The following is an 11,108-nucleotide window of genomic DNA, read 5'->3' on the forward strand; positions in this document are numbered from 1 at the left end:
TACACTTTTGCTCTGATCCTACATAGCTGCCCAACTTCTTTAACCTTAGTCTTGCTCCAGTTTTAAACCTTCATTTAAGAACAAAGTCTCCTGAAAGTAGTGCATCAAATTGGTCTCATGGTAGTCAAACTATACTTTAGTGTAATAATACTACATACTTTGCAGCTGTTTATGGTGTACTGCAGGCATTATTAAAGTTATTTTGTAGGATCCATTTGACCCCCATTTTACATCTGTGGCATCCTTTCCTCCCTTCTTGCTCAAATTTTCATTCCTGATTTAAGAACAAATCCTTATGGGATAGTCTACTGAGAGAAAAATTAACTGCTTTTTTGTTTAGTATTGTAAGTATTAGCAGTAATTGAAAATATTTTGTAATTTAGTTTGTAATTATCACTACTTGAATGGACAATTTTATGGTGTACTGTAAACTGTAATACCAGCTTACCCATAATCTGTGTATTGAGGAAAGCTATTGGGGCACTTTGCAAATTTTCGTTTGAAACCATTTTACACATTTGTCCTTTTCACTCTGAAGATTTCCCCCATCCCTTTGTAACTGAAATTACATAATGTAGGATGTACATATTATTATTAAGAGGCTAAAAATTTACTATAGACATCCAGTCACTTTGGCAGATCGCAGTCTGTTATTCCCTAAGAGAGACTATGGTGTATTGAAAATGCTTTCTAAACACCTTACAGACAGCTCATGAAAATTGCCACTGTTTAATCTTCCTGGAAGACTTTACCCAGATTCTTGCTGTGTACATAACCCTCAATTTCAGCTAAAAAGCATACAGTATAAATCATTAGTACTCAGTTTCTTCCATTATTGTTATTCTTAACCTTAACCCCAATCTGATAAAGAGAATGGCTTCTCCACCTTACTCATTTGCAGGTTTTTCCACAGGATCTTCCCTTGTTTCCATTTATTAAGCATCTTAAGGTATCAGCCTCTTCTGATGTTCACATGGTTTAACCACCACAACTTGCCTTATTCAACAAACCTCAAAACATTACAGTTTCTCCTGATATTGTCATTTCTTCATGTATCCAGTCTCACGACAAATTTTATTAATGTAAAACCTTTGTTTCAGCTGTTTGTAATTGGCTCTAGTTTTTGATGCAAGTGTTCAGGACATGTGGCCAAAAGGCAGGATTGATCTTATAGAGGTACATATTATTGTTTTTGCCTTCCATGGTTTATCTTTGCCTTCTCATAATTGAATATAGCAGGTGGAGGTTATATGTAGGTGACTTCCAGTTTAGCATCTTTATCATCACCAAACAACTTCAGACATGAAATTCCTATGTTGATGTAGATCTTGGTCTACCAGTGAGATGTTCATTTACCTTAGTTTTCTTGTGAACAACAGTTTTGTGTTTTCCTTTCATTTTCTTACCATTTTGATGTCAGAATGTCATTTTGCTCTTCCAAATCATTCTGAAGTTCTTATTTTTTTTACATTAATGCATGGTCCTCTGGATAAATTATAGTAAGGTAATGGCTTCATGAATGAGGTTTATCCCTCACATTTTCTAAACCTAAAAATTCAGTAAGGGTGATGTAATATGTAAAAGTATGCAGCTTAGGTTCTTTTATATATCACTGTCACTTTTTGAGGCGTAATATTTTGATTTTCATATGGATTTGTTCTTAACGAGAACTGAAAATTGGAGTGCGGTAAAGTTTAGTAAGTTTTACAGCTAGGTAGGAAAAGACCAAAGGGAGTTTTATTAAAGCTACCAGTGTAAAATGCCTGTTTTAACCTCAAACTGATCTTCATTTTTAAACCAAGACTTTGCTGTATGTTGAATGTGTGGGTAGGTGTTAAAATTCTTCCTTTTAACATTGTGGCATTTCACAGTACTACAGTGTCTGTCACATATGAACCATTTGTTGTAAGTTTGTAAATTAGAATTTACAGATGGAAATTTAATTGTCTTCCGTTTCATCTCATCAATTATTATTTCCAGGAGTCAAGATCATACCTAAGGTTTGTCTTCCATGCCTAAAGATGTTTAGTTCATTCAGTTGGCTCAAATACCCTTTCATAAACCCTGAAGGAATAAAAAGAAAGATATCCCACCATAATTTGACCTTTAGATCTTTTTCTCCTTTTTTGTAAACAGGTCATATCAAATCTCCAGTTAACTCTAATCCATTAATCTGTTAACCAAGAAGATCCAACATCTAAGCATTGCTTTTAAATCCCATGTTTTTGAGAAACTTGAATCTGATTTATGCCACAGGTTTGCCCATGTTTGGTTGGGTGCTGTGTTCAGAATAGATTTTAATAGTTTCTGTTGAAATAGTGATGTCTGGAATATGTTTCAAAATAATTTTTGCTCATAGCATATATTCGTTGTTGATTACGCTCCATTCCCTCTTCAAGCAGTTTCATTCATGTTGAAAACAGTGACCCAACCTTGCTCTTGTGTAATGATCCATTAATTGTTTTGAGCGAGTAATAATACAAACAAGTCATCTGATTAGAGAGATGTTTTTCTAAATAATCATTACCACTATTCCATTGATAGGGAAGCTGCTGCTTTTGGGGATGCATATGAACATGACTACTGAGTCCCACTGTGAGACTCATGGGTGTGCCCAAAGGATTTTTTCTTATATGAGTGGAAAATTGGAGTAAAGTTTAATGATTTGGGCCACTAGTGGAAAGAGACCATAGGCAGAAAGCAGTATGGCTGTAACTGAAAGATAAATGCAGAGAACCTTGATGTACCATTAATACACTCATCTATCTCACTTCTGCAGAAATTTCCCTTACATCCCAGAGTATCAAATGTATGGATTATGTACTACATGGTTAAAGGGCCACACTTTACAACCATCCTCAGTCTTGTTGAAATTCTGTTAAAATACATCTTTGTATGGTTGTGATTTCAGCAACACTTGTTTAAAAATTCTTGTGCATAACCACTCTATCTTATGTAAACACAATACTGAACTGTTCTGGATTTCTGCTCATGCAATTATTAAAATAAAAAAATTTGCATAAAATAGCCAAATCTGCAGATTATATAACTAGATCAGGCTTTGAAAAATATTTTTAATTGATTAGTAGCATCAAAAAACACTTTAATAAATAAATGGTTTGGAATGATGAAATCTCAAATTAAAGGGAATTGAAGCCATGGGATTAATACAGTCATGAGTACGAATTGATTAGCCCATAAGGTGGTGGTATCCTGTCATTGAGAATTGTGTACACCCATTTAACGATTATTAGAGCTACCCTGCTGAATTCAGACTAGGTCATAATCTCCATTATCTGTGCAGTTATAACTGTTTTGAAGTGACTTTGAACCTCAACCCACAGTGAGTTAAAAGTCTTGGACACAAATCGGTGAAGGATACTGTCTTAAGAACTGTAAATTCATTCAGTTACTGAAATTGTAATTGTAAGATAGTACTAACCCCCTGATAGGTGAGTTTGAGCTCAGTGACCTGATAAGACCATTTAGTAATACAGCACATGGAGTGACACTTGTATACTTTCATATCAACCAGTCTCGGATCTGTACCTACAACTTTTGTCTCATTTGCATATCGCATAGTGCATTTTTGGAAGGTTAGGCTTGCCATTTGTACTGCATTTAAAAATTATTGAATTAAAGGTATTGACAAAAAATTTACTGTTTATCTAAAAAGCAACAACTGCCAGCTTGGAACAATTCTTTTTCATTTCTAGTCAGCTGTTTCTCTTTCGTCATCCAACTTCAGTCTTCTCAACCCCATCCCACCGACTTGATCTTTCACACCAAGGATATGTACAGCCATTTGTGCAGGACATAATATTAAGAATGATTTTGGAAAATAATAAAGTTCATCATAATTCATTCTGAACTTCTAATAAAAAACATTACAAATGGATTGATATAATGAAAACTACTTCGTTTTGTGTACTAGTAAGCTGAATTGTTTTCAAATTTTACCTTGTAATTTACCAGTTAGTTAGTTATAAATTATTTGTTTAACCAGACCTCTGAACTCTTTTGAAATGTGATCAGTTAGTAATGAAATACATTTTGCCTTACTTTTTTATTGTTCATCTTTCAGTTGTTTTTAGTTTTTGGTATTGATATTTAAGTGCACATCTTCATACTTAACTTGTTTAACTTGTTGACACTGACACAGTATTAATAACTAATTTGATGTGTGAATCCTAGCTTAATCTTTGTAATGCTTTAAGTAGCATACCCTTTACTCCTGCAGTTTAGACATACCACACACACAATTTGTACTTGCTCATGATGCAGTGACCCCAAAATTTGGCTAGATTAGGTACCAGAAAGTTACTTTGTAAATGAGAATATTTATGGTAAGTATTGAAGTACTCTGAGATTTTATGACTGAATACTGTTCTCCCTCTCTTTAATAGCTTTCAAATGAATTTCAGTTGTAGATTTTATCCCTTTTCCAAACTTTTTTTTTTCTTTCTTTTTTGTCAGCTATTGGTTCTACCAGGGTGTATTTGTTTCATGAGCATTTGTAACATTTATCTACAGCATTTTTCACAAATGAATACTCCATGCAGAGTGCATAGTACTCTATGCAGGAAAAGTTAAAAAGCAAGGAAAGGAAGGTATCTTCAACAAAATTAATTGTATAAACAGGTAGTTGGTATGTATACCACCCAATTGACAGTCCTTGTTTTACCTGTATGTATTCAAGGTAAATGTTTTTAAAACTTTCAAAAGTGCAATAAATGCAAGGAACAGTTTTAAACAATATCTGTGACTTATTTTAGTTGCATTCAGGGAAAGTGTATATTTTATCTATTTACCAGAGATTAAATTTGGTGATAGAAGTTGCACAGAATTGGATGCTTCATCGGAAAATTGTGGTGTACTATCATGTTTTGAGATGTAACATTGTGTATAAGTTACAAAAGTAAATTAATTTTAAGAATGTTTATGAAAAGTCCTATATATGTATATATATATATTTTTTTTTTTGTACGAAAGTTAGGAGCATATTTCTCTCCATTCCAGATAGTACCTCTCCTCATTGCCATACCCAGCAAAATCATGTGATGTGGTTCATGAAGCACTGAGCTTACTCATGTTAATGGCTAACAACTTATTCTTTTTTCAGATCCCATCGAATGGTTGGGAGGTATCGGTATAGGTCTCGGTCCCACTCTCGTTCCCGTTACAGTCGGTCACGATCTCGTTCATGAGGAAGAGATCAACAAGGTATATTTGATTTCATCTTAAGTAGAGTTAATGGGGCCTTGAGAACTGTGCAACAGCTCTTAATGTGAGTGAGAATCTTGTGTCCTGATGTTAAATGGCAAGTCAAACAGTGCTTTTAAAAGAGCCAGTGAAATCCATAGGCAGATTTAACAGATATATAAATACTGATTTTTTTTTCCCATTATATTAAGTTTTTGGTTTTTATACCAAGCTACTTAGCACAAATGGTTTTTGTAAGTATAGTTGCATTTTTTCCATTTGTTTTAGTTTTTAAAAATTTCATTTGTCCAAGTGTTAACAGGGTTGAAAGTTTTATGTTGATTTACGTTCAGTTGTTAACATAGGAATCTTTTGTTTACTAAAGTATATCTTGCGGTGAATAATACAGTCTTGATAGATTTGGAAACGGACACTGCTGCCACTTATGTCTAGGCAACCTTAGGGTTACCAATTGTATAGTTCAGAGTTGTGACATTCTTCAACACTTAGGTTTGGTGCCTGGGTAGTTTCATCAGGTAATCATAAGGTTACTAAGTATATAGCAGATGGTTATCTTAAATTAACTGGCATTTAGATTGCTGAGGTAAGTATATGAAAACCATTATACCTGGCATGTTCCAAGGAAATATGCTTGCTAGTTCAGCCAACATCATTGAAAATGGCAGATGGTTGTCATATGAATCTAGTGAAAGTTGGATCCTTACGAAATGAGTGGATGCCAGTTTTGCTTGCAGAGGAAGTTTATACAGTAACGGTGTACTTTTAAGGGTAATACAGTATGTGTAGCACTTTCAGCTTGATTGTGATAGTTACTTTTATACATGATTAAATTTCTTTTATATACAGAGAAATGATTCCAATGTTGGATACTGTACCTTTTATTACTATACTAAATTTTCTGCCATTTCAAGATTTCTAGGTTCACTAGTTCATTGATGGTTTTAGAAGATAGTATCCCCAGTTATATTAGAAATATAAGAGTTGTAAGTATAGTAATGTTCATAGAATCTGATTACTGACTTATTTGTACTTTATGATCAGCATAAAGTTGGTTTCATCACTTGATAAGTTTTGTTATTTGCTAACCTAACTTTTCCAGTAAAGAGTCACACATTTTTCAGTAAATTTAATGCATGTTCATATGTGGTAAGACAGAAGTTCTGGCTTTAAGTTGCTTGTGGTAGATTTTATCATTTAAGGTCGAGCAGGGTACTTATATTTTTTTGTGATGTTCATAATGTAATCCTTACTATGTTTCAGATACACATTCTGTTAAATATTGCAAAATTGTTAGGTGTTTGATTGTTACTCTCTCATCAAGATATGTAGCATACTTCAGTTATGTTAGTGTTGTTGAGTTTTTGGTTAAATGTTGCATGTGGCCATTTAACATGAAATGAGTTTGTAGTTACATGGTTTTGAATGGAAGTTTTTATAATCTTATAATCCCCTTTGAGGGCATGTGATGTGTAATATTTTCGTACACTGCTGTAGATTGTGTGACTTAGGGAAAGTGTTGTACTTTGGAACATGGCTACAACCGTTATAGTTTTGAAGTGCTCTTTGGAATAAGTTCCCCTTATTGAATTGCAGTCTTAGTATTCCCTAATGTTAATATGGAGGGTGGTAAGTGGTCATCCAAATTGTGTCATGTGCATTATGGAAAATTACATAGAAGTTTTAACAAGCTTTGCCTTGTGAGTGTTGCTTTAAAAGAAGCAAGATACTAGTGATCAGAGTGAAGAGGAACTATTAAGTTTGTTTTGAAATAGAGTCACAGCTGGATATCTTTGTATCAAGTTTATGTATTATACTGAGGAATGTCCATGTAGATGTAATGTTTGTGCATTAACATTTAGTTTGTGTGTGTGTGTGGAAGGAGTCTTACATTTCTTATCAGTAGCCATTGATTTATTGTTAAATAAAATGATTTAATTTCTGGTAATCTTGGTCTTAAAGAACTGGATTTGAGAGTCCATCTGTGTTCATACGGCAGGTTTGGAACTTTTCGTCTATTTCTGTGTATTTCAGTTGGTGTTGAACCATAAACACAGAGCAGAAATATTGCATATCTTGAAGGATTTTCTATTCTACATTTCCAAGTAAAAAGTAAGAATTTAAAGGTTGTTTCTGATTCCTTCTTGTTATTTAGTAGTGTAAGAAGTTAATTACTGTTGAGTTTAATGATGTAGAATGTCAGGTGATGGCATTGGAAGGAGCTTCACACCACACCACGTGGTTTTGTCCAGTAAGGTAAAAATATGATTATAAAAATACAAAATTTGGGTTCTCCTGTGCTAATGACTCCAACCAATACATGCCTATCATAGATATAGCTTCTCTTAAAATTTAAATATCATACTAGTCACTGATCTGGAAATTGTTGGTGGCCTTGATAATTATGAAAATATGAAATTTCCACATTGCTGTAACATACTCTTATTTTACTCCAGATTGTATGTTGAATATTTATCATTTCCATCTTCCAATATATGCTGAGTAATTAGAAGATAATCACTAGCATTCATACAGGGTCAGGAATTGCACTGTTTGCCTTGGTGTTGCAGTGCTTGGTGTTTATATCTGCACAAGTTGGTAAATTTGCCCATTTTTCCTTTTCATTTTTGCAGTATAAATAAAGCACAGAAAAACATATCTTAGAATTTACAATGATTTCCTCAGTTTATTTGCAAGTTTTTTATGTGTAGATCATTGACAGAACCATGCTTTTAGTATTAAACTTGGATTGTAATATGAATAAAGGGAAAGGAAGAAAGTTGAGCTCAGTCATGAAGGAAATAACTGAATATATATAACTTGAAATATTACCTGAAGGTAATTTGAAAGATTTTCCTAAATAAAATCTTTAACTGATTTTCATGAAGTAAATGTAAATAACTCACTGGCAGGGATTACAAGATTGCCTGATAGGAACTGGACAGTGACTTGACTTGCTAAAAAGGAGAATGGATGCCACTTTCTGGCAAGTAGCAAGGAATCTGAAGAAGAGTTCAGACCAAGATTATTGACTAGGCATTGCTTGTGATCCATTGTCCAAGAAGAAAGAAGCATAAAGGCAACTTAGTTTTGATAAAATGTTTTAAGTGGGCCTTTAGTGCTGATATTAAAGCTTTGGATTTCAAAGAATTTGCAATAAAAATTGTTGCTCAATTTTAATATTAGACTTGGCAGTGTTATGCTAAGGTTTTTAAGAACAGAGTTTGTGTTTAGTTAAACGTCAAAACCTTCCACTGGTGTAAAATTTGTTGCAGTAGCAACTGACAGGAAAAACTCTGTTTTCTTATTATCTGAATGGTGGTAATAAAATTATTCCGGTGCCTGGTCAGATTATATTTACGTAAACCAAGTCAAATCAAAAGACCACAGTAGGATTATGGTAATCTTCAATAATCCTTCAATATAAAAAGGAAAGAGATACTGATCCATCCCATTTGAGAGTTGGGCCAACATTGTTACTTAATGGCCACCTCTCATGAACCAGTTTCCATTTTGTTAGGGAGCATAACACACAGCACAGCAATCTACTTGCTAACAACAGCAGTAGCCACTGGATCAGTAGCAGGAAAAGGTTTCCTATTTGCAGCTAACAGTGCAGCAGATGAGGTGCCAGCAACAGTAATGTAGACAGAACAAGACAACAGAAACCACAGGCAAGGCAGTGAACAGTACACTTGTAGTATGAGGCTACCTAGAACAGACAACATTGCAGGAAGCAATGCAATGGCAACAATATCACATTATGATTCACAGTCTCCAGAGGCTAACCAATCAAAAATCATAAACAGAATGCTTGTCCATCCATGTCTGGTTCCTCCTCCTGTAACAAAACTCAGTCAGCAGATCAATCCCAGCAAATGACGGTTGAGCCTGGGCAAACATTGCTGGTCTTGACCAGTATAAAGGGTTGGGGGGACTTTCCTCAGCAAAGAAAACTAAATGGTAAACTTAACCTGGTAATTTTAAAAATGTTCTCTGAAGCATCACTATTTTTATGCAGTGGATGTGTTATTTCAGCAGCACAATTTATAGTGCTGCAAAACGATATGTACGAGTATGTGAATTACTGGTTTACACTAAAATATATTATTTATTTATAACATATATAGAACAAAATATAACCTTTAAAATATATATAAGCATAAAAACAGAAAATACTGCTGGGAAATGAACTACAAGTATATAAAGTACCAAATATGATAGGCAAAAAGGGATGGGGCTTTAATAGTGATTATACATACCGATATGAGTGGCAAAAGATGTGGCTTTAAAAGTAACAATGCATACCAAATATGAGATGCAACAAGATGTGGAATAAAAGTAATAATACATACCAAGTATGAGCTGCAGGAGGAGACAGGGCTTGAAAAGTAATCATACCAAATATGGGAGACAATAAGAGAAGGTAATTTACCAGCAATAATTTTTACTAAATATGAGGCACAAACAGATGGGGCTTTAAAGTAATAATAATACAAACCAAATATTAGAGGCAAAAAGAGATGGGGCTTTAAAAGTAATACATGCATACCAAAAATGGGAGGTACCAAGTAATAATACAGTATAGTACATACGTAATAATACAGTATAGTACATGCGTAATAATACAGTATAGTACATACGTAATAATACAGTATACTGTAGTACATACCAAATACGAGAACCGACAAGGGATGGGTTTCAAAAGCAATACTACATCCCAAATATGAGGCAAAAAAAAAAAAAAAAAGAGATGGTTCTTTAAACAGAATAATACATACCAAATATGAGAGGCAAAAAGAGATGGGGTTTCAAAAGCAATAATACATACCAAATATGAGGCAAAAAGAGATGGGCTTTAAAAGTAATACCCCTGTAAGGGGTTAGCGCCGTCAGTGCACCTCATGCGATGCACTGTAGGCATTACTTAGGTTCTTTGCAGCGTGCCTTCAGCCCCCAGCTGCAATCCCTTTCGTTCCTTTTACTGTACCTCCTTTCATATTCTCTTTCTTCCATCTTACTTTCCACCCTCTCCTAACAATTGATTCATAGTGCAACTGCGAAGTTTTCCTCCTGTTACACCTTTCAAACCTTTTACTGTCCATTTTTGTTTCAGCGCTGAATGGCCTCACAGGTCCCAGTTAAGTATACCTTAGTTTTACCAGACCACTGGCCTTTGGCCTAAATTCTATATTCAACTCAATTCAATTTAAAAGTACATAGCAAATAGGCGAGGCAAAAAGAGAAGGGGCTTTTAAACACAATACAGTAATACATAGCAAATATGAGGCAAAAAGAGATGGTCTTCAAAAGTAATACTGTACATGCATACGAAATATGGGAGGTACCAAGAGATGGGGCTTGGCTTTAAAAGTAATAAAACATACCAAATATGAGAGGCAATAAGGGATGGGTTTTAAATACAAAAATGCATACCAAATTTGAGATGCAAAGAGATGGGGTTCAAAAGCAATAATACGTACCAATATGAGAGGCAAAAAGAGATGGGGCTTTAAACACAATAATACACACCAAATAGTGTATATGAGGCAAAAAGAGATGGAGTTTTAGAAGTAATAATACATACCAAATATGAAGGGCAAAAATAGATGTGGCTTTAAAATTAATGAGACAGACTTTGAAAGACAAGGGTAGGTCCTATTTGGTAGTGGGAGACAGTAACAAGAATTCAAACCTGGAAAACATGCAATTTTAGTACAAAATAAAACTTAAACCTTGCTGCTAATTAGTTAAACACATAATACAAAATAAAACTTAAACCTTGCTGCTAATTAGTTAAACACAGACACAAAAAATTACCAAATTAATATATTTAATTGATAATATAATAATAAACCATTAAAAATTATACAGTGCATTTCTAGAGA

General features: G+C 34.0%; 1 protein-coding gene across 12 annotated transcripts in view; it reads left to right on the plus strand.

Moving 5' to 3' along the window:
• Positions 1–7,345, plus strand: part of LOC136833655 (transformer-2 protein homolog beta-like) — a 40,222-nt gene extending 32,877 nt beyond the window's left edge. For 6 of the 12 annotated variants that reach the window (XR_010851544.1, XR_010851540.1, XR_010851538.1 and 3 more), the window contains 2 exons: positions 1,101–1,176; positions 5,123–7,345. Coding sequence is in view for 3 of the 12 variants with exons in the window: in XM_067095807.1 (XP_066951908.1) it covers positions 5,123–5,207 (85 nt within the window). In the remaining 9 variants the exon portion in view is untranslated. The remainder of the gene's footprint in view (positions 1–1,100; positions 1,177–5,122) is intronic. The other 6 variants (XR_010851541.1, XM_067095807.1, XM_067095808.1 and 3 more) reach the window with 2 other exon arrangements.
• Positions 7,346–11,108: the final 3,763 nt, after the last annotated feature.

The sequence above is a fragment of the Macrobrachium rosenbergii genome, chromosome 52 (genome assembly GCF_040412425.1).
Source record: "Macrobrachium rosenbergii isolate ZJJX-2024 chromosome 52, ASM4041242v1, whole genome shotgun sequence".
NCBI lineage: Eukaryota > Metazoa > Arthropoda > Malacostraca > Decapoda > Palaemonidae > Macrobrachium > Macrobrachium rosenbergii.